The sequence below is a fragment of the Thermobia domestica genome, chromosome 1 (genome assembly GCF_964235325.1).
Source record: "Thermobia domestica chromosome 1, izTheDome1.hap1.1, whole genome shotgun sequence".
Taxonomy (NCBI): domain Eukaryota; kingdom Metazoa; phylum Arthropoda; class Insecta; order Zygentoma; family Lepismatidae; genus Thermobia; species Thermobia domestica.
In genome coordinates, this window is record NC_137454.1 from 216839088 (window position 1) to 216863841 (window position 24754).

The window sequence follows — 24754 nt, forward strand, 5'->3', positions numbered from 1 at the left end:
TTTGATCGAAAAAAAAAAAAAACACCGATTTTTATAAAGATACGTACATATACCAAATTCCACCTTGCTACGACAATCCTAACCCCAACTACCCTAGTTAGAATTGTAGAGAGTGGGATAACACTTGATACCTGTATGTATCTTGATAAATATCGAGAGAAAGCATCATGAAATTGGTATTATTTCGAATATTTGTAGATACCTTGCACCGTTTGCGAGGTGTAAGAATAATTCCGGTCTTGGGGTTAGAATTGCCATGTGGAGATGAAATTTTGTATTTGTATCTTGATAAAAGTAAAGGCAAGGATTTTCATAAAGGGATAAAGGTCCGATTTTCTCGTCTTGCCTTAACTATGGGACTTACCTATTTTTTCCCTTGAGTATTAAGAGTATTGAACAAACAAAATGTGTATCTTTTACTTACCTGAAAGAAGTTTTGTTCTTACGTTCTTCTCAATTCTACAAGAACACTTATTACAATCGCACCTTCTCTCGTCGAAATCAACAGACAGACTAAAGAAGCAAATACTACATATATACTGGACTTCAAAACAAAATTTCCGCAACGTAGTATAGCCATCTAGTGGCGTTTACTGTAACTACTCGTTTATAAATATGGTCGCGGCTCGATATGCCAAGATGGAGAACATAATGAAATGAGGCACAACAAACAAATGAAATATGCTATTTCACCAAAACGACTGTAACTAAAGATAAGAGAACACGAAATAATACGTTTCAATATTTTTCTTTATTATTTTGTGAATAAAGAGAGACTGCTATCATCTACCCTCGTTCTGCCGAGTTCTTTTGAGATTGAAGAAAAGTGACTCGAATATTAGGTCATAATATTAACAGGCAAATGTGCAGATAACTGTGTAACGGAGATATATCATTATTGTTTGGCGTGGAGTATTGGTAACATGTGTGACTGGCAGTCATACGATAGCGTTCAAACTTACGCCTTACATTTTTTTATCGTGCAAAGCATTATAACATGCAATAAAGAAACAAAGTAAGAATTGTGTGAAGAAATAGAAATAAGCACAATGCTATCTCATATAAACGTTAGGAAGTGCCAACATTGGAACTGGAACCTGGCTCACGTGCACTGAGTTTCTTGCATCTATAGTAATTCACTTCCTTTGTGAGTCCACCCGTACTTTACTTGCGTCTGTAAAGGGACATGTACAAATATTATGAGGAAGTGGCAATCAAATTTATGCTCACATTAGAATGATGTACTGTGTAGACTGAGTTGTAATATCTGTTCGTCGTATCTCGGAAAGGAAATCACGCAGAAAAACAAAAGTTTGTCAGGCAAATCTAAGAAAAATTTCAATCCACCAGCAAAAATAGTACGTGTAGAGCTTGTGATTTTGGAGATGTGAACCTACTTCTCGTTTGCGAGTTGTGAACCTACTTCTGGTTGGAGTTAAAATTGTCGTAGGTATGTTAAATTTGGTAATGACAATCAGCAAAGGATGTCTGAAAGGGAAGATTTTTATTAGTTATTTTTCAATATCTCGCTTCGTTTGCGAGATATGAGTCTACTTCCGCTTTTAGAGATAGAATTGTCGTAGGGAGTTAAAATTTGGTATATGTTTTTATCTTCATAAAAGTCGGCAAGGGGTGTGGTAAAGGGGAGATTTTTTCGATTATTTTTTCGTTATCTCAAACCGTTTGTGAGATATTATCCTACTTCCGGTTTTGGAGTTACAATTGTCGTAGAAGGTGAAATTTGGTATATGTGTGTGCCTTGATTGGCAAGGGTATCATACAGCGGAGATTTTTTAGATTATTTTTCTAATATTTCGCAACGTTTGCGAAATATGAGCCTACTTCCGATTAAAGAGTTAGAATTGTTGAGGGAGATGAGATTTGGTATATGTATGTATGTATCGTAATGCGAATTGCCAAGATTTTTTCAATTTTTTTCAATATCTTGCTCCATTTGCGAGATATGAGCTTACTTCCGGTTTTGGAGTTAGATTTTTCGTAGGGAGTTAAAATTTGGTATATGTTTTTATCTTCATAAAAGTCGGCAAGGGGTATGGTAAAGGGGGGATTTTTTCGATATCTCGCACCGTTTGTGAGATATGATCTACTTCTGGTTTTGGAGTTACAATCGTCGTAAAGAGGTGAAATTTGGTATATATACTAGGTGAACCTTACAAGGGAGTTAGCACAAGTTGTGATTGCAATTGCAACAATGTTTTCGTTTGCATGTAAGAGGGTTACATGTACATTATAAATATGTGCATAATATTTGTCATCGACAATTATACTACACTTCACAATCATGCGCATGTTCTGTCACCGAGTTCAAAAAATGGGTTGTTGGTAGCTCTGGGCAAAATATTAAGAGGATGAACATGACCACAGAGTTGCTTATCACAGTAGAAGCACGTCATTAATGCCTGTATTAAGCTGTCTTCCAAGTCATACTGCGTTTGAACTTAAAAAATACGTTCGGGCGGTGTTTGAAACATCTCTGTTCGGAAGTCATCATATCCAGCTACTGTCCAGTAGTATAGAACAAAGTCTGCGGAGATTAGAGAACAGAACTGATTATGTAGAATACACATGAGCGACGAAATTGAATCCCTCGACGATGGTGTGAACTGATAGTCGTGAAGGATAATGTGATCTTCAATCCGCTTCAGCACTGCCTTCAGCAGCTGCAGCTTCAGCAACTGTCGGAAGAATAGCACATCAAATGACTGAATGTATACACCATGTTTTGTGGTCGAATAGCATCGATATGAATCCTGTCACGATATGTCCTTAGTGAATCAACCAGAAGAAGAGACTCCTCCGTTGCATATAGGAAGTAGACATCTTGAAAGAATTGCGTCAGGATTTGTTTCGTAATTAGGTCGGACTCCGAAGCAACTTAAACCAGATTCTGCGGTTTCAGTATGTGTTGCACTACTCGCACTCCAAACTGACCTAGAGGTTCCTGATAAATTATCAGCATCTTTAGAAAGACGTATCCACTTGCCGACGTAAGGGTTGGATAGTGTAAGAATGAGTTGTCGCATGATCACTCCGCACTGTATTTCTTACCGACTTCTCTCCCTTGAAATGCATAGTTCGCGATGAGTGAAGTTTCTTCCGTATACCACATAGATCGGTATTACAAATCTGTATACGTTCCATGTTCATTGAGGACCTTACCTTCTTGCGAAACGTTTCACATCTTTAATGCATGTCACCATCTGTATTCCAGGCTATAGCGGTTTCACATGTGGTTATTGCCCTTGAGCCAAGATGGTGTCTCCGTTTAAACCTTGCAACCCAGACATGGATAGATCCAGTGAATCGTGTCAGTCCTATTTCTCGGGCTTTTTCCAAACCCCAAGCATGAATATCGCTGTCGTGAACATGACGTTAGCGAGAACTACTCTAGAAGCTAAATTCTGCTGCATAATCGTCAAGTACGTGCAATTTTGAGCGCTAGCCTGCTTCCCCTCTCTCTACCACGTGACGTAAGTATCGTAGATGATGTATTTCTTGCACCATGCGATATCGTTTCTGTACTGTATTGAAGCTTAATCGTTTAGTTTTCCCAGGGGCCGCGATGGCTCAGTGGTAGAGCGTTCACCTCTGGTGCTTTGGGTCCCGGGTTCGATCCCAGCCCCCGCCAAGTGAACTGTGTGGTGGACAAATACCGTGTGCGTGGGTTTTCTCGGGGTTCTCCCGTTTCCTGCCACTTTCTTCATCCACCATTTCATTCATTACTCATCATCACGTCTCCTTTAGCCTAACCGGCATAAACGTGGGACGTAAACCTTAAAGATTTCATTTCATTTTAGTTTAGTTTTCCCAGAATCCTGGAATGCAATTATCTCATTTGGTTTTTAAAAAGGTATATAAAACCACTTCTTCCTCTTCTGGGGGCTTGGCAGATAAGCAGGCGACTGGCTTCCATCACTTCGTAACAACCCTTCCTCACTATCAGGTTCTGGATCATCAATGTGTTCTTCATAATCAGACGTCTTCTTCTGCGTATTCATATTCTTCAATATAGTCTATTGAATTTTCCTTATGTATATTATTACTATTAGTTGACACCGTTTTATCTATCACATTGATTCTTAATGCAGCTGCATTTCTCGCCTTTACTGTAATTTCTGTGTTTGTAATGGCTATGTTTGTAATGGCTAACAATAATGCCCATTATATTTGCAGAATTCATTATCACACGATTGCGTTAACAGTGAGAGTAATGTGACGCACTACGAAACCGGTAACATCACACCCGGACCGATTAACAGCCGACGTTGATGCAACACGGGGTCACTATTATACTGGGTTCCTTGCTCTTACGTGTTCATTTCTGTCTGGTTCCCCTAGATGTCGCCTCGGACGCTTCGTCAGGTGACCTTCGGTACAGCGCGGTAAATGTCCACGATAGCATACACTGCACATACCTACATTAGATAGAGAAACACTGCTTGCGATGAATACAGTTACTAACGTCACGATATCATGTTCGGTATGGTCCACCGTTAGCGTAATATTACATTTTCATAGCTTACAGTGTAATTGACGATGGCACTTAATTTATACAGGTTTGTAATCAGCACCCCAAACATATTTATAGAAACCAAAACTCCACTGCAATTTCGATCGCAACTTGCGCTAACTCCCTTTTTAGTTCTCTACACAGCGCATCATTCACATATGAGCATGAATCTCGTTGTCATTCCTCACAACATTTGTACATGCCCCTTTAAAGACAAGAGCTGCGATAAAGATATTTTTCGGTTACTTTTTCAATATCTCGCTACAAAAATAACTAATGACACTGAAACTCTTCAAAGTGACATGTGACAATATTCCTTACCCCTGACAACACTGATGCATAGAACAGAGGAAAGTATTTTAAAGACGGTTGCAAGTGGTATTCAGAAAAAATGTTCTCTCCTCTGAGGTTCTGTTTTCTTCCCTACTTGACAAATGTTATATTGTTTTGCTTGGTGAATCCATTTCCTTCAATCTTCAAAAAATCGACTTAAACTATTGCTTTTGCAAAGTTCTGCTTTCTTTTAAGCCCCAAACGGAAACATAATGGCAGAAGTTTCGGAAAGTGTTGCTATTTTCATAGCTAGCTTCTCATTGTAGATAGTGTATATTTACAACGAAGGAGGGGGGCACGTGCACCGGTGCACCCCCCTAAATCCGACCCAGATCTCGCACCGTTTGTAAGATTTGAACCTACTTCCGATTGAAGTTTCTAATTCATGTATGAACAGTGTTTTCTTTCTTCTTGCTTGCAGCATTTAATAAGCAAGCATATTACTACACAATTAATTGTCAGTTATATGTGATGTTCATTGGGCAAAACACTCCAAAAATAAAGATTCATCTTAGACTGCAGAAATGGTTATCCTTCATTTTTCATTATCATTGGGCTTTGATACAACCCCTATATGCAATTATGTAGTGTTGAAATGTATAACTCGTAGGATATGATGCTTTGGTTTTTTTTCTTAATTTCAACACTTCCAATGTACCCGTAAAAATGTAATAAAGAAATAACGGCCATGCTTTTTTTAATATTCAATTAGAACTGAACAATCTACACAAAATTTGCAATCGATCAGTGAAAACATCATCTTTCTAGAGCCTGTAGTTCCCGAGATCTCATTGTCAAAAAGATTGGCCACAAACACATAAACGTCCAAAAACATATAGTCTAAAAGAACTCCAAAGATGGAGCACAGTTTATTTGCATTGATTTTGGAAAAGGTTTATTACAATACAAAGGGTTTGAACAATAATTTAAAACACTAAATTATATATATATATATATAAAAGATCTATTTAAATAAGTTACTTAAAGTACAAACACTTTAAAATATTTGTCTTTCTTGAACGTGAAATCACAAATAACCGTACATCAAAAGTTTGAAATTATAACTTAGAAGTTGGAGTTAAAGCGTTTAGATTGGTTTTGTAGCATTTTAATAGGTAGATAGCAATCTCCAGCCCTGGAGATATGGGTAACGTATACTGCTCAAAATGATGTATTTCTGATGTTTAAAATGATTGTTGCTTTCCTTTGCTTTTACGAGTAACATTATAGCAATAATGTTTGGTAGTTGCAATTACAGTTATCAGTATCTTGCTAACTAGCAATATCTTGTTTCATTGTCCACTCTATATATGTAATAATTGTGGTAACGTCGAAACATCAAACTGTTGTTGACTGTTTCTACGCTATTAGAATATATTTATTTAAATGTTTCTTTGTATAGGAAATACTAGGAAGACGATGCCCAACTCCTGACTGTGTAACTGTTGGTGGCCAGCCCTCTGTGTTCAGTGTGATCGAAGTCACCGGACAAGATGGTAGTGTGAAGAGTCGGTGCGTTCGTGACGAGCCTGTAGTGAAACCTGAACCAAAACCCAAAGAAACTAAAGATATTAAAAAGAAGTAAGTAATCAGTTTTCAATTTATGTATAAATAATAATTGTAACTTAGTATCATTTAATAGTTTGATCAGTTGTATTGAACAGAAATAAATTGCTACTTTGAGCTAATTAACTACTAACGAAAATATATAAAATGAAGGTAATAGGTCTATGTAGTATATAAGTAATCAGAAATGTACCACATTTTCATTACATATTAGTGATGCTAACGGTACTGTAAATCAATGACGACGCCAGCTTTAGTTTCTTGCGGGGCGGCAAGCTGTGTTTTTTTTAAGGGAATTATTTTGTATACCGAAAAGGATAGTTTTATATTGTCCTACATTACACTACATCCCTGGAGAGAACGGAGTAGCCACGGGGGGGTGGGGGCTGAAGCACACCCTTGCCTCTTCTTCTCCACCCTCTGGCGTTGTCACTTCTGTGAATCGTTGAAATAAGGGTTTGCATTTGGGCAGTAGCAGTTCTAATCTTATTGGTCACCTTAATCTGAATTTCATGCCTTCATCAGACTAATGGAAGTTCAGTTAACGAGGTCCAGAACTTTTTGAAACTGTTTTTCGCGATATAGTAAGCCTGTTTCCCACCAAGAGAAGTCTAAACCATTATTGGACTGTCGAAACGAATATATAATGCAAATACAACAGTTCTATGTGTTTGTTCATAATTCAACGTAAGTTGGGTCTCGGTTGCTTAGTAGTAGAGCGCTCATCTCTGATTCGATCTCGGCTTTGTGGTGAACAAATGCCGTATGCATGATTTTTTCCCGAATTCTCCCGTTTCATCCTACGTTCATCGTTCCACCATTATCATTCATCTCATCACCACATCTCCCTCAGTCATTGTGCATAGTCGTGGGGAGATAAGAAAAAAAAATAAACGTAAGGAAACGAAAGACTAGTTTCAACGATGACACTTGTGCTATACAATCTCTTAGTGCATTTGATCTTAAGATCTCTTTTCATTTTAGATCCACTTAAGCTAGAAAAAGCCTTAATTATAATTTTTTTCTTTTTTCATATGTGATTTTAAAAAAAGGATTTAATAATTTTCTCACTCCTTCCAGAATTTCGGAAATTTTAGCTGATAATGGCCATAAAGTTAAGTTATGGCGCAATAAATATTTGAGAAATGTGAATCCAGACTTAAGATAAATTTAAATATCTTCAAATATTCGTAAGTAGTCTATAAGAAATTTCAGTAAGATTTCACATTTTATCCATAAAATTCTGTAACTAATGCAGTATTACCCTTTGGTATGAACTGTATTTTCAGTGAGAAAAAGCAAAAAAAGGCTACTACTCACCAAAAAAAAAAAAAAAAAAAAAAAAATGTAGCAGAATTTTCTACATGCAACAGGTAGCACTTTTTGCTACATATTTTTTTGCGGTGAGTAGTAGCCTTTTTGCCTTTTGTCATTGAATATTATCACCGCTCGCAATATTGATATATATATATATATATATATATATATATATTCATTGCTTTCAGTCTTAAATCTGGATTCACTTTTATCAATATTTTATTGTGCCAAAACTATTACTTATAACCATTATTAGCTTGAACTTAGGAAAATTAAAGTGTGGCAAATTTTAACACCTTCTTTTAGACCTACTAAATATATTGTTAAATTTGTAAAACGTAGTTGAGAAGCATTCTTTGTCAACAGTATCCCTTTCCCAGAATCATTAAATTCAATAATATAGAAATGTATGTTTAACACGTTGGCTACTAGGCCTCTTTTTTATCTTTACAAATTTAAGAAAAAAATAAAAATATATAAACAACATATATTATAAAAAGATTTCGCATTGTATTATTATTATTATTATTATTGTTAGTAATAAAGCCCTGACTATAAGTTCGTATTATTCATGTGAAATTGTTTCTGTTCCCGGTGGGAAGATATTGAATTATGAACAGATATATATATAATAATTTATAGATTCTGTCGTAACAAGCTGGCTGCTGAATAGGGCTCACCAAATGAATTAAATGATGGGTAGCATTCTAGAGATGAAAAATGGATGATTTGGAACTACCCATACAATAGATTACGATGCTGTGCTTCTTAAGAAGACGACGGCAGTACCTATACTAATTCAGCCAATACTAATTCTAGATTACTTTGGTGAAAGTGTAGCGTTAAAAGGAAATTCGAGATCAAAAACATAAAATTGTATAAAAATTCGACTTTTCTCTAATTGAACTTCATACTATTGGTTATATCTATATTAAAACATCAAATTCTTAGATGCAATCTCCATTCTTGTTGTGTGCTCTATATGAAAGTCATAACAATTATCCTTAGTTAAATCATAGTTTAAGAAGTTAAGGGTTTGCCAGTGAAGGAAGTCATCTCATCTCCCAGTAAACTGTTATATACTTCAAATTATTACAAATAGTTTTTTTTATAAAGATCAGTGTAAACTTTGTAATCTAAATTAAAGAATACTAGAGATGCAAGGGCTCGGAAAAAAACCGGCTTTTTTGGAAAAAAACTCGGTTTTTTCTGCTTTGCTTTTTTGCTTGGGAAATTTTGGGCTTTTTTCAAAATTCTGCTTTAAATCGATAAAGCAGACTTTGTTTCGCTTCTCTATAACACAGAAAGTCATTTAATTAGTGGTTGATGCCGATAATAATATAAAACCTCGAAAGTAAACCATGAATTTCGAAAAGATATTTTAAACAATTTTACTTCAACATTTTTACATTATGAATTCCAAAGGATTAACCAATGTATATAATAAACACATTTTAACCTCCTATATACAAAAGTAAGCAGAGTTGGCAAGAACCATGGTTGTTTCTGAAAATGCCAAAAACCCGTTTTGGGGGGGCAGTTTAAACCAGGCTTTTTTGGGGTTTAAACCAGGTTTTTTGATTTAGATATTTTGCTTTATGTATTTATATTACATATTCACAGAAATAAGTTTGTTTCGCCTTGGTGTTATTATTCAACAACGGGGTTATGCTGGAAGAGGTCCCATAAGCTTAAAGAAGTTGGTCAGTAAATTTCTTAAATTGAGAAACTCCCGCCCTAGCCATCGGGAAAATCCCGTCATTCTTTTAAATGTAAAACAATAACGGGAAAATCCTGTAAAATTTAATTTGCATGTAAAATTTAAAGGTCAACGTATTATAATCAGTACGCTAAAACTGAGTGACACACAATCATAGTCAACGTCTTACGAATAAAATCAGAAAAATAAACACACTGCTGAACAAGACTGCACTTATTTAATATAAAAACACATTTACACGTGACGTTTCGATCTTCTATCCAAGATCCTCATCAGACGTGAGTGTACGTCTGATGAGGATCTTGGATAGAAGATCGAAACGTCACGTGTAAATGTGTTTTTATATTAAATAAGTGCAGTCTTGTTCAGCAGTGTGTTTATTTTTCTAAAACTGAGGTATTAAATTACAAATTTAGTATGTAGGTATCATTGAAAGTCCAATCCAAGCTAATGTTGGAAGCTAAGTAGGCAATCGATAAATTTTACCAATTTTAATCAATATATTTAAGCAACCTTCGCTTCTTTATAAAACAACAGGCATGCAGAAATATATAATTTGGTTTCGTTTTGTATGTTTAGGCTTAACATCCTTACGTAATACCGAGGTTATCAAGAAGAAGACTTTCGCTTAAAGTGACATCCGAAAGAGTACTTGGTTTACACATGAAAGAAGGGTTGTGGTTCGACCGAGAATTGAACATGGGACACCTTGATTAAAAGGTGAAAAGGAAATAAGACTAATGCAGATGGTTTGACATGTGAAACGTCACCATGAAGTTCACACGATTTGCATTTTTGTTCTTTTAATTTTTTTAGTTTAAACCAGTTATTTAATAAAAAACAGCTGGTGTAAACGAGCCAACCCTAAGAGTAAAAACTTCTTTCAAAAAATACACAAATAACTAGCAAAATTGTATGTAGTATTTTTACTTCAAAATATTCCCTACCCTCATTTTGAAACAAAATAAAATTAAAATAAAACATAAGAGAAATACTTAGATTTGTATGATACAATTAAAGGCTGCACATGGTTCTGTATATTCTTGAAATTCTACAGTCAAGTTTTTTATAACCACCATCAAGGGCGCCCATCAGGGGGGTTAAGGGGGCGCTTGCCCCCCCCCCCCCCTAGAGGAAAATGTACTTCAGAATATTGAAAATCCAATAGGATTTTTACATTAGTTACAGCAAAATTTGAAACTATTTTTGAAACGTCGCTTATACTTGCCCCTCCTTGGAAACCACAACATGGGCGCCCTTGACCACCATCACGGTTTACCCAGTCCTCAAGTTTTCTGAATTTTTAACAAGAGGGATTCAACATATCATTACGGAACAAAAAAAAAAAAGACTACGGAATATATTTAAGTTAAGCTAAATACAACTGCACAACAAACGTGACTGAGTGGTTGGCTTTTGCGCTTCTATCGGGAAGTCCGGGATTCAACCCAGCATTCGACCATTCTGACAAAGCCTTCCTTCATTCCATCTGAGAATGTAGAAATAGTGCGTGTACTGGCCGACTAGGAGTGTAGGAGTTGGCCGACTTCCTTTCTTATTGTTTTTAAATCGTTATTATTACTAATTACCAGCAGTGACGGTTTTGCGAAGGTTAGAGGATCGGTCTTTCGGACTAAAGCCTGTTCTCCAAAGTTGTGGAATGTCTAAAACGAACGAAATATCTATTAGTTATGCCTTTATTCATAAACTTTAAGCTCCCGTCAAATAAAAATTACGAATGTTTAGAAAAACTAAACATTAATAGTAAGAAAACCCCTCCCAAAACACTTTTTTAAATTCGCCACTGATTCTCAGTATAAAATGATCTTCAAGGTTGTATCCGGAAGATTATTGCTAAACATATAAACGAAACGAAATATTAGTTATGCCTGTACTCATAAACTTCAAGCTGCTCCCAATTAAAATTAGGACTTTTTAGAAAACGAAACAATCAGAGAAACCCCTCCCAAAGTACTTTTCTAAATCCGCTATTGATTATTTGTATAAATTGGTATTCAAGGTTGTATCTGGAAAATTATTGCTAAATCATTGCACAACTACAGTATAACAGAAATGTGGAAATACGGTTTGACGGACATATTGAAAAACGTATGCTTTGACGGATATATAGAAAAACGTAAGTTTAACTTTCGTGCTAGAAGCTGGAGTACTAAGCTCTTAGAAATGAAACACGGATGACAAACTAAAATGACCTAGAGAAGGAAAAAATGTCGATAACTCAAAAGTTAAAATAAAGTTAAATAACCTGTAAAATTGCCCTCAATTCTTCATGTTAGCTTTAATTCGTAAAATATGTGCTCCATCCATCTTGATGGTGAATTACAGAGCTAAATATGGCATTCAGGTCGTGGAAATCTTATCTAAATATAGAATATACTATAAGAAAGCTATTTGGATAGAAAAATCATGAAAATGAAAAAAGCCAAAATTTCCAAAATTCTCGGTTTTTTTCCAAAAAGCCGGCTTTTTATGTGAAAAAAACTATCGATTCAAAAAAGCCGGCTTTTTTGCATCTCTAAAGAATACAAATCAAGAATCTCTTTCAGTTGTCCATTCATTCTAATTAATTGCTACAAATTGAATTGCAGATTAACGGTTCATTTGATATTAGACGTGAAATCTTTAAGTGAATTTCTTCAGGTCTAAAGGTAAAACTTTTGATTCCTAGCTTTCTTTCAGTGAAACAATGCATGTGATTTTTTTTTCGTTCTTCCTTTCTTTGGGAAAATGGGTAAAATGGCATTCTACTTGATATCTGAACTTAGTTGTTATTTTTGGATCAAACTTTCATACTAATATCACATTTTCTTCTTTTTTAAAGGAAGAAGAAGGAAAAGTCTGAAGAGACGAAAACTCACGAGAAGGTAAGTGTTCAGATGTTTAGATTACTATCTACTGTACTTAAAAAAACTAAATCATATTTTAAATGTTTTCTGATACGATGTTTAAAGTACAAGAAATACAATATGACAGCTTAGAAGTACAACAAATATGCAATTTAATTAATGCCAATAGTATTAAAATGGCATCAATAGACATTGTGTACCCGTCCATCCTTTTGCAATTAGTTTTTAAGTCTTTCATAACCATCCTGTACAGTAAGAACCTTAGTACCTGTGACGTAAAAGAAATGCTCAGGCTCCTCGACTGTTGCTTAAAATATAATATCTTCTTTGAAACTAATATTTACCACCAAGTCGGAAGTCTGGCTATGGGGAATCCATTATCACCATTGTTAGCCAATTTGGTACCTCATTCAGTTGAAAGTAAAATTCTGAAAGAACAGATACTGGGTACGGTACACTATTATAGATGTGAAGACGACATACTTCGCTTGTACAAGGATGATTCACAGTTAGATATTTTACTAAATATATTGAATTATATCCATAGTATTTTAAGATTTACAGGTAAGAAAAGCAAGGTAGACTTACTTATTTAGATCTCAATATAAGAAGATATAACAATAAGTTAACTAGTAGTGTTCACCACAAGCCTACAGCCGATACACAGTACATACATTACAAATCTGCTCATTGTGCAAGTACCAAAACAAATATTTGGAAGAAGTTCTTTGTCCTATTCGACTTACTTCTCTAAAAACAAGACGTACAGACAAGAGATTGACCATTTATGGAAGCTAGGTAGTATGAATGGATATCCAGTCACATTATTAATTTATTGGTATAACCAAGTTAAAAGGGATATACGTTCCGATAGACCTAAAACCAACACGAAAAACAGAAAATGGGTGGATTGCCTTTTTTTTTTTATTTTATTTTATTTTATTTATTTTTTTTATTTATTTATTAGATTGACGAGTTCATTGAATAAGATCTATACGCAATACGGTTTCCGTACAGATTTAAAATCCCCCAAAATTTTAGAAAAAGAACAGTATCCAATTTAAGTGTTAACTACACACAACCCAAAGAAAGATCGGGTATTTACGAAATAAAACGCAGTTGCCATGAGAGTTACATAGGTAAAACCAAATGAAATGTGAAAGTCCGGGTGAAGGAGCGTATTAGAAATCCAAAAGTGGAAAATCCAGTGTCAGGTCTGTCGAGACATCTAAAAGAAACACAGCACAATGTAGAAGATACAAAAATTCTACTGAAGGTCCGAAATGAAGCAGAGAGATTTGTATTTGAAATTTATTTATTCATTTAAAAAATACCAAATTAAATTCGGAAAAGGAATGGTTAAGTGATGAGTAGGAAGCAGTAATTACAAAATTCTCATAGCATTGGCATAAAAAAATAACAGCACGAGCTGTCAAACAAAAGATTGACTTCGCTATATTGCAGTTACATCACTACCATTTAATGTGTGATCATTTAAGTTGACAAAGTGCGTTCCAACACCGCTTCTTTCCTTGGTAAGTGCGTTCCATTTTATTCCTTGATGCTTTTGTTTTTCTTCTTCCTGTTTCTATCCTCCGTGATCCAGGGGAAGAGTCATAAGCTCGGAAATACAAATAATATTCAAGAATTGCAGAAATCAAATTGTAAATAGATTTATGGTACTCACCTGCTCTTTTGTCGTTTTATTTGCCCTTGTAACTAGGGGTAGGAAACCTAAATTATCTCGATTTTTTTCAAAAAAGTGGTACAGTATTGCACACAGCGTTATACCAAAGATTGAACGAATCGTTTTGTTCCTTAGCAAATTAAAGTTAACTTAGCAAAAATTGTATTAAGCGCTAAATTTCACTATGGTCCAATACAATGGGTGGAACAGGTCAGACGCACACCTTCCTCTGGCTTCTTCCATTTCACGCTATATTCGTGTCTGCTCTGTTTATTGGGAGGAAACCATTTCATCACCGACAACTTAAACAATATTGCACTTTGCAGAGCAGACATGGCTTACATACAGTTAGACAGCGAATGGACCTTTCCCCCTGGAAAATGTAAGTTTTAGAATAATATAAATGTTACTTCGAGAGGCACAAAAAGGAGAGAACAAGCTGTTCCGTCGGTTCACACTAAGGTCTTACGTTAGAGCTTAGCTTAGAGATATAAATTAATAACAATAATGAAAACATGCAGAAGTGGTGTTATACAAATTCATAGGCTAGAAAAATAAATCACTGAAGGAGACAAAATCTTAAGTGGGTACTCTTGTAGTTGTAGCTAGGTACACTCATGTCCAAAATGATTGTCGCATATCTATACTGTCTTCTTGTAAGAATATAATTTGATAATTTTGCAGGGCACTTTTAAAACTGTTACTGTGTGTATAAACGGGAAATGTATATTTGTAGTAAATTTCATGGGAAAAGAATTATAAATACGAAAATCAGAACGAGTAAAACAAAATGTTGCTAAATGGTTAAGAAAGTTTTATTTTCATTTTATTGTTCTTATTTACTGCTCTTTTGACATGAAATTTTCCACATACGTGTCTTGGACGATTATACACATACTAACATTACAAGAAATACCGGGGGAATTCGTTATCAATTTCTACAACAACATATTTATAGACATGCGACAATAATTTTGGACATGACTGTACATTTCATTTGCAAGAGTATTTTATCCATATTTAGATAGTTATCAAAATAATGGAAAGATGTTTAGTTTGGAACACGTAAGATTTGTGAAATAATAATAGTATGTGTGTATGTGTGTGTGTGACAAAGAGAGAGAGAGAGAGAGGGAGTGTGTATATATATATATATATATATATATATATATATATATATATATACAGATGGTGATCAGAAAAATGGAAACACCTGAACGAAATTGCAACTTACCAGATTAATATGGTGTCGGGCCACCTTTCGCCTTCAGAACAGCCTTGATGCGACGTGGGATGGAGGCATAGAGGTCGTGAATGGTAGCAAGTGGAATTTTACACCATTCCTCGTGCTGGGCATCGGCCAGTTCTGTGTGAGAGGCTGGAGGTGGAAATCGTCGCCGGAGTAGTGTTTCCAAGACGGACCACAGATGTTCAATTATGTTGAGATCTGGGGATTGAGCGGGCCAGGGGAGGTGTTGAACTTCATCCCGATGTTCCTCAAACCACGCTGCAACAACGCCAGCTGTGTAAATGGGTACATTATCATCCTGAAAGATGGCGTCATTGTCCGGGAACAACATCCGGACCATAGGATGCAAGTGGTCTCCTAAAATTGCGACATAATCGTTGACAGTGATTCGTCCGCTAAATCTGACCACAGGACCCAATGAAAACCATGATATGGCGGCCCACAGCATCACCGAGCCGCCGTCATGTTTCACAGTTGGGCGGAGACACTGCAGATCATAAGCTTCTTTCGGCGTTCTCCACACACACAAACACGGCCCGTGGTTGGGAATAGGGTGAAAGATGAGTCATCCGACCATACACGTTTCCAGTCCTCAACGGTCCAAGTTGCATGGTCGCGGCACCATTTGCGGCGTGCGAAAGCGTTATGGTCCCTGATGAGCGGTTTGGCACGTTCAACACGACGCCGTAAGTTCATGTCATGTAATTCGCGGCGGACTGTGATTGTCGAAACAGGGTGGGGGAGGTGCTGAGTGAATTCCTCCGTCACTTGCTCCGCAGTGGCACGACGGTTCTGCGTGACAATGCGCTTTAATACCCGGCGTGACCTGTCACTCATGATTTTCTTCCGCCCATTGTTCCGCTTCCCCGATGTGGTTTTCCCGTGTGTTGTGTAGGCCGTCATCACCTTCGACACTGTCCCACGCGACACACCTAACACAGTAGCCACTGCCGTCACACTCACTCCACATAACCGCGCACCAACAATTTGCCCTCTTTGAAAATCTGAGAGGTCTCCTATTTTACACTACCTCCGTCTGCTGCAGCCACTGGACACTGCTGTTCCACTGCGTCTGACGTAATATGGAGACCTACCCAACACACCACCACCAGCGGTCCGGCGCTGCGGGCGCCACGACACCACTGCCAACCCATACATCTGACGTATTGCCAACTACAGGTGTTTCCATTTTTCTGATCACCATATATATATATATATATATATATATATATATATATAGTGTTCCACCGTTGTTGCTGATGTGTTACGTGATCTATAGAACGTTAGATTTGTTAGAATAGAGACGTTGGCTGAAGCTGGCAGACGGTGAAGATGCAAAATAAGAGACCTCTCTGAATTTCGAAGAGGCTAAATTGTGGATGCGTGGTTAGTTGACGCATTTGTATCTAAGGTGGACAGTATATGTTAGGTTTGTCGCGAGGAACAGTGTCCAAAAGTGATGACAGCCTACAGGACTCATGTCAGAGCAATATTGGCAAAGGATAGTAGTGGGCGGAGGACAGTGATTACTGACAGAGATCGCCGAGCATTGAGGATTGTCTCCAAGTACCGACGAGCGAATATGGCAAAAATGAGTGTGAAACTTAATCAGCAACAGGAACAACCTATTATAAGAATCACATTCCAATGCTAGCAGCATAACCATAATATTCGAAGTCGGATGCGATTACCAAACCTCTTATCTTTACCATCAACGCTTTAGGTTGGATGGTTGAATTGGAGTTTAGTGTCGGTTTCAGCATCGAGGCTGTATGATTCACCTTCCAACAACAAGTTGTGATGGCAGATTCCCAAACAAACTTGTTAATTGTTTCATCTCTACCGTGAAACATGGTGACGATTCTGTGATGCTGCCATTCTCTGGTATTCCATAGATGCTGAGATTACATTTACAGGACACATTACTGCCAGTGATTATGTGAACATTTTGTATCACTATGTGCGGTCGGTTCAGATTTTCCCGATCAATGGTACAATTGTCCGAGATAACAATGCGCCAATTCACGGTGCTGGGGATATTCAAGCGTGGTTCCATAAATATCGGGGTGAACTACATTACCCTGGCCCGCCTAACGCCTGTAGTTAATTCAGGATCTCAGAATACGGGGCAGATATTCTAATCCATCCTCGTTGACAGAACTGAGTGTGGGCACTAAATTAGGAATGCCTACGTGACAATGAATCAGCAGGCTAACGACAGTCCTATGCAAGATTAATCAGGCAAGTTGAATTTTTTTGTCAGCTGTTTCTGTTATTTTGATAACTATTGTATATTGCTAGATTCAGAATAGTTACTTATTGAACACTTACAGGGTGTCTACTGGTCATGAAAGTCATGAAAGTCATGAAAAAGTCATATATTTTGCTTAGTAGTCATGAAAGCCATGAAAAAGTCCTTAATTTACCCAACTGGTCATGAAAATCTGAAATCTCAGAGTATAGTTTTATACTTCATACTTTTATACCTCATACTGCATGTACTGAAACAGTTGTATCAGGTCAGTAATTGTGAGAATTTCCCCCACCAGTTAGTGCTGGCTAACTGGTACTTTACTGTCTTCCTAGCTGCTCCCCATTTCATCTTCTAGTCTCTGTAATATAGTAACAACTTTTTACTGTCCAACTTTCTGATCTGCTATTTCTTTACTTCTAAGAAATGTAAATTGTGTATTTTTGGGCCTTTAGACTTATGCAAATAATATTATTCGTTTGAGTTTGCAGATTTTAAATTTGATGATCTATTTTTTTAAAACGAATTTCTTTTATAATTTGTTTTGTCTTGGGGCAGTTCTCTGAGTGCTTAATTTCAGACAAATTTCTGCTAGATGGATAATTATACTCAGAATTAAAACTTCAAATACAGTATAGAGTGATTCACTGGTAAGAGCGGGCCCGTATTTAGGTAAGTGCTATTCTGTGCTCGAGCACAAGGCGGCAGAATTTTAGATTCTTTCTTTAAGATTCACAATAAGTGATATTTAAGACTAGCAACCCGCATAGTTCCGATGCACCACTGATGGTAGGGGTTTATTATTACTAATGGTAAATTTTTATCGCCATGGTCATGAAAATTTGAACAAAAAGGTCATGAAAAGTCATGAAAAAGTCATGAATTTACTTTCTGGTATTCCAGTAGACACCCTGACTTACCTTATATATATATATAAATGGTTATTTTTTCAAACACTACTTCTTTAAATTGAATTTATTAGTATTTGGTGGAATATTTGCCAGACGACGTTACTTGGCAGTTCTTAGTGGAAGCATAAGATTCGAATTCAAAGCATAAGTCTATTTCTTTATTCTACCAGTGCTTTTATTGAAAATAACATTTATCATTTCAGACAAAACCTAAACCTAAGCCAAAAAAGAAGCAAGAGATCCACGAATCATCATCAAAGGCAGAAGTAATTCCTGCAGTAAACCCCGAGTAAGTTTTAAAATAGGTATAAAAACACTCTGAACATTCTATGGCAGAACTCAGCTGTATATAGTAGAATCTATTAAATTTGCCAGTCGCTTAATTTGTTCACAAGCAAGTGAAACCATGTGAATAGCACTATGCATTATTACTTCGTAATTGGCCACATAGTAAATCACGCAACTTCAGTACAAATATTTTTCTCTGACTCAGTTTTCGATGGTAATGTCGTAAAGTATTCTAACAAAAAGTCCTTGTTCTCAGTAGAGTGACTGAAATTTAATTTTAAAGTATTAGTTCAAGAACAATGTATAAAGTTAGTTCGATCAAAAAAAAAAGTAATATTTTAGTTTTCTGAGTAGCTTTTGCTTATGTATTATATACTAGTGTATTTCACAGCTTTTAGGGTATGAAATTTTAGAGAACGAAAGAATAGAACAAGAAGTCTTAAGAATGCGATACCCACTCAAATCATTAATGATATACGAAAAGGGAAATTTTTATCACTGCATAGAGATTAGAACCCTGGTCCGGCTTACCGTAACGGTGCATTAACCTCTACACTACCCAGTTCGATCCTTGACATTCTATTACTCTTATGAGCCATGTTCAGCCGCTCGGACCACATGAACTGTACCACACAACTCAAGTTGTGCTTAGACAATGGTTGTTTCCTAGAAGTTTTACCAACCAAAACGCCTTTGTGTGTTTACTTTGTTTGTCCGTCCGGGAGACAAAACCTCTCAAAAACTACTCGATGGATCACCAACAATTTTGGCCAAGATGTAGAGGATCAAACGTTACGGAAGGAGTTGGTTAATGGAGGTGACCCATCCACCGGAAGTGGTGGAAATAAACTATTTAAATTTTAACGTTAATCACTATAGAGCAAAACCAGTAATAGATAGTGAGAAACTGTTTCCTTCAGTCGATTAAGCGTTCCAAGAATACATTCCATTGCCATCCTTAAAACTACTGAAACCAGAAGTGATAGAAATTCAGTATATTTTTTTTGTTTCAAATTTAATCTACATAGATAAAAAAATGATAGCGAGAAGTTTTTTAAAGGAATCTGCCTAGTTTTCTAAGAATAGTTACTATCTTCCATATTAACCCTCTCTTCAAACCTGGAACTGGCACAAAACCATTTCCGGTTTTAACGTCGATCGCTATAGAGTAGAAACTGTAATTCATAGCAAGAAATAGTTTTAACCGTCATCAAGAATATATTCCATCTCCACTCTAACCTCTACTAAAACCAGAAGTAGTAGAGATTACTACCACTTCCGGTTTCAATATTGAGAAAATATTATGCCATACAAACTAAACTGCCTCACTTGGTATACGTGTGACACTCTTGCTTGTTATGTCATTAACTAGGATATTTGGCAACAATTTTCAGAATTACAGTTGTTAAGATATTGCCATTTAAATGTAATTATTAGATCTGTCTACTAGATCTATAACTATTTAGATACATATATTTAAGTTAATTATTCCCAATTATATTTTGACATTTTTTTTTATATTTATTAGAAACGGATTTAATGGAATTCATGTAATAAATTAGCTTCATCAGAGCGTAGCATAAAATTACTTTAGAGTAGTTCACACACTTAGACAACAGACTAAGTTTTTTTCGTTCAGAACCGAAGTTCAAAATTATAATTTAAGGAGAGGACCAAGCTTTGAATGATATCTTCCCGGATTGAGGCGAAGTAAGTTTTGTACAGATTATCATTATTAAGAAAAGGATGTTTTACAACTGTAAGAATTCACGTCTTTCTTTCTTGCAGAGAAGAATTGAAAATTAGGTTGCAAAAGTTGATCCAGCTCAGAAGAAACAACTTCCATGTTTCCGAATCAAATGTAAGTAGTAGTCATTTTTACTTTAAGATTTTACGAAACATTTTGATTGATTAGGTAATTGCAGTTTTAATGACCTTTCTGTAGCACTAAAGTCATATGAGACAGACCCAATTAAGGAATGCGAACCACTACTCGGGTTTTTATGTGAGGCAGCTATTCCCATTGTTTAAGTTATTGTTTGATCCGAAATTACAACCATCGTTTCTAAGATGTAATAAAAATAAATAAATAAAATTTAAATAAATTTAAAAAGAAGGATGATGATGATGATGATGATGATTTCTTCTACTACTTTGAGTTTATCGTCCCTTTCGGCAGAAAGGCTGTATGAGACGGGACCTACTGATTAACGTGGAATCCGAACTACATGAGCTCCCGACGGGAATCGAACCCGGGTGTCCCACGCCAAAGAAATTTTAAAAGGAGTCCTATTACAACTTAGGTCCAGGAATGCGTGGTTTGTGCCTTATGAAGGGATTAACATGGTAGTTTGATTTTCATTACGCCTAGAGGAGGGTTCAAAGTGTGATTTTGATCTCAATACAGATCCTATATCGAGGTCTCGTAGCCCTACACGTAGTCTTGCAATGAGTTTACATCAAGTGTATGTGAAGGCCAAGACAAAGTTTTTCACATTGTAATTAACGTAAGTATATGCACTTGGTATATTTTGAAGGCTTGGGTGCCTAGAGATAATTATAATGTGAAAGTTTTCTTATTTCTGTAGAAGTTGTTCATATCAACAGAAGCAACTTTCCAATATCGTTCAGTAGATACATGTTCTCCCGAAAACAGCCAGTAAGTAATATGTATGTATAAAAGTCAGAAGCTGGCATATATGCACTAAATATACAGTTCGACTGAGAATAGTAATATAGACGCAGGAATAAGGTTCCCTGGATGACGAATGGGCGCTCCTTCTTCTTACTATTATTATTATTAAATTTGAATAATCGGTATTACAACACTGCGATATTACAATTCGTTTAACATTATCATATGTATCGTCATCATCAAGTACTAAAATTCAAATAATAAGTTTTCCGACTTGAAATACAAAATGAAACATTTCTTTCAGTGCATTGGGTTTCTTCGTGATGCTCTATATCAATTAAATAAGATGTTTGTTTTTCATTAGAATTCCCATTGTGGTGATTAGTTTCTTAGAGGAATAGATTTTTTGTGTCCTATATTCGTATTAAAAATTCCTTATCTCTTAAGTATAGTAGCCCCGTAAATGATTTTCTTTGCTGTAATTTGCTTCTGTTGGTGATCTTAAAAACAAAATACCATAACCTTACATAAGACTGTCTTGAACCAATCCATGCCCAAAATTACCAAGTGTTGTTTTGAATATTGTAAAGACCACGGTAAAATGCTTAACGTAATGTATTTGCTGTATAGAAGTGAAAATGGAACACATAATATAAAAATGTACGATGGCCCAGTAAAAGATAGGCAGTACAGATGCTTTTGGACATTTAATTTAAAAAAAAAAAAAAAAAAAAAAAAAAAAAAAAAAAAAAAAAAAAAAAAAAAGCAGAGATTGCACCTCTAATACATAGATAGCTTATGGTACAGGTTTGAAGTGGTTGCATTCATTACTTCATGTGATGTCACAGAGCTTCGAGAGTTTTGCAGGAAATTCAGAAGTCCCTTACGGGCCTACAGAACTGCTACAACAGGCTAGGCATAGAGAGCATGAGACCTAGATGTCTTAGGGTTTGACAAGCCATGTGTCTGCTGCACCTTACCATAGCTCATCAGTCATAGCTTTGGGAGGTTTGTGGTGCTGGAAGAATTGGTCGATCGGCGAGAGATCAAATTACGCGCCAACCACGAAAGTATTAGCACAACGTGTGCATTCAGAAAATCTAGTAGTTCATGTACGTTATCCTGTTGGAAATTGGCTTCATGAAGGACCTGTAGTAAAAAGACTAAAAGGTCCAAAAGCGGATCTAACATCTCATTAATACGTGTATCTGGTCAATGCATATAAGACATGAGTGAGCACAGAATCCAATAAAACTCCATATGATAACGCCATACTAGTGTTTCGATCTAGAATGCATCACCCAACCTGTTGTCAGACACGGATCGATCATCTTGATACTGCAGACAGAAACATGATTCGTTTCAAAAGATTACTTGCTGTTTGGTCCTCATCCATGACGTTCGTGATACAATTACAGCTGCACATGTTTATGCTATGTAGTCAAAAGGCACTGCAACAGTTGGCACCGTGCAAACATATCTCGCCCCGCTAGATGACGTCTAACTGTTCTTGGAAACACTGATTACTTTGTAACACCCCGAGCTCGTGCGCCAGCGTTGTTCACTGTCCGATCCAACATACTTAAGTACACAAGAAGTCTCCTCTAGGTCCGTGGATTGATGCGATCGTTCGGATTCTGCACGTCGTTCCTGGAGTCGGCGTTTCATATTAGTATCGCTGGGGCTGCATTCTATCCAGCATAGCACTGATGCCATGGAAGGATAATCCGTAGTTGCAATTTGCTGCAATTTTTACACGATCAAAGGCAAAATCTGTTGATTGCTGCTGCATTCAACTATGAGAAATTGTTCAAACGCCCAGACACATGTCATGGCAACACTCGGCCACTTCCAAATATGGCATGCCTCTGGGTGTGGCCATCATCCGTAATGCGTCGAAGAACTGTACTGCTAATCATTTTACTGCCTCACCGATCGAATATTTCTTAGGTCAATCCTATTCCTCATCCTTGGTATTGTGTTTCTTTTGTCCAACAGCATATATATGAAAATCTGAGTAATAATCGAATGTGTCATTTGAAGAAGAGAAACCTTCCGTTTTAAGAAATTATTGGTTTGATGCAAAAGTTCGTCCTGCTTTTGGCGTAAGATGTCATTGAAGCGCAAAACTGAAGTGTTTGCTACTTCACGTGTAAAGTGTTGCTGATCTGTGACAGAAAGAACTTCCGTGGGTACACGAGAAAAAATTGGATGATTTGGTTATGTTGTTTACATGTTGTGCAGCATGAACAATAGCAGAAAACAAGAAGCACCTTCGACATAGGTAGTATACTTTTTTATTTATTTATTTCCAAAAGGCAAGAATACGTCGTAGACATAAAAGAAGATAGTACTGTTTACGGTAAGAGTGCTGTTGACAATTCCAGATGCCGTAAGTGGTCAGAAACTTTCGCGAAAACAATTTTAAATATTAGTGATGCACCACGTTCGGGACGACTGGCGAGGATTGATGGTAACGGAATATTGGTTTTAATTGAAAGTGCTTGACATAGAACAATCCGAGGAATCGGATAAATTCTTGGAATCAGACAGTCGATAATGTCAAGGCAGTTACATCAACTTGGAATGGTTAGCAAGGTCGATGTATGGGTGCTGCATGGGTTAACTAAGAAAAATTTAATAGACCGAGTCTTGTGGTTCTCTTTATTAAAATGGAACAAAATCGATCCATTTTTAAAGCAAATATAGGCGATGAAGAATAGATTGTTTATAACGATGTTAGGCGCAAGTGATCGTGGTGTAAGGGCTGGAATACCCCTTCAGTGCAACAACCAGGTTACGTACACCTGAAGAAAGTTATGTTGTGCATTTGGTGGGATTGAAACAGAGCTGTTTGATTCACAACTCATTGAATTAAAGCGAGCAGTCGACTAGAAGCGCCGAGAATTGGCCAGATCATATGATTTTGGCCATCAACATAAACTATTGTAACTTAATTGCGATGTTTTGGTCCACCCACCGTACTCTTCCGACCTTGTACCTTCCAACTACCGTTTATTTCGATCGCTTCAAAACAGCTTAAATGGTAAAAACTGTATTTCCTTAAATGATCCGAAAAAACACCTGGATCAATTCTTTCGCCAGCAACTTCAGAATTTATGAGTGCGGGATTTTGCAGCTATCGGAGAGATGGATAAAGGTCATCGAACTGAACGGCATATGCTTTTAAGAAAGCAACTGTTTTTCAAGTTTTCGGTGAAAAATGGGAAGAACTTTTGCATCAGACCAATAAAAATAAACTTCCTGCTGGCCACAATATTTTTACTTTCAAGCGACGAAAGGAGAGAAGAAAGTTCAGTGATCGTGAAAAAAAAAAAAATCGAATTCTAGATTTCAATGGGTTTACACGTTTCAGGCTCCATAGATACCAAAAAAGTA

The 24754-nt window shown here is 36.4% G+C and overlaps 1 protein-coding gene across 9 annotated transcripts in view; it reads left to right on the forward strand.

The window, feature by feature from the left end:
• The window catches only part of LOC145693750 (uncharacterized), a 290468-nt gene that overhangs the window by 175918 nt on the left and 89796 nt on the right, over window positions 1-24754 (forward strand). For all 9 annotated transcript variants that reach the window (XM_081770043.1, XM_081770044.1, XM_081770042.1 and 6 more), the window contains 4 exons: window positions 6267-6445; window positions 12310-12352; window positions 18636-18721; window positions 20509-20581. In XM_081770043.1, the coding sequence (XP_081626169.1) occupies window positions 6267-6445; window positions 12310-12352; window positions 18636-18721; window positions 20509-20581 (381 nt within the window). The remainder of the gene's footprint in view (window positions 1-6266; window positions 6446-12309; window positions 12353-18635; window positions 18722-20508; window positions 20582-24754) is intronic.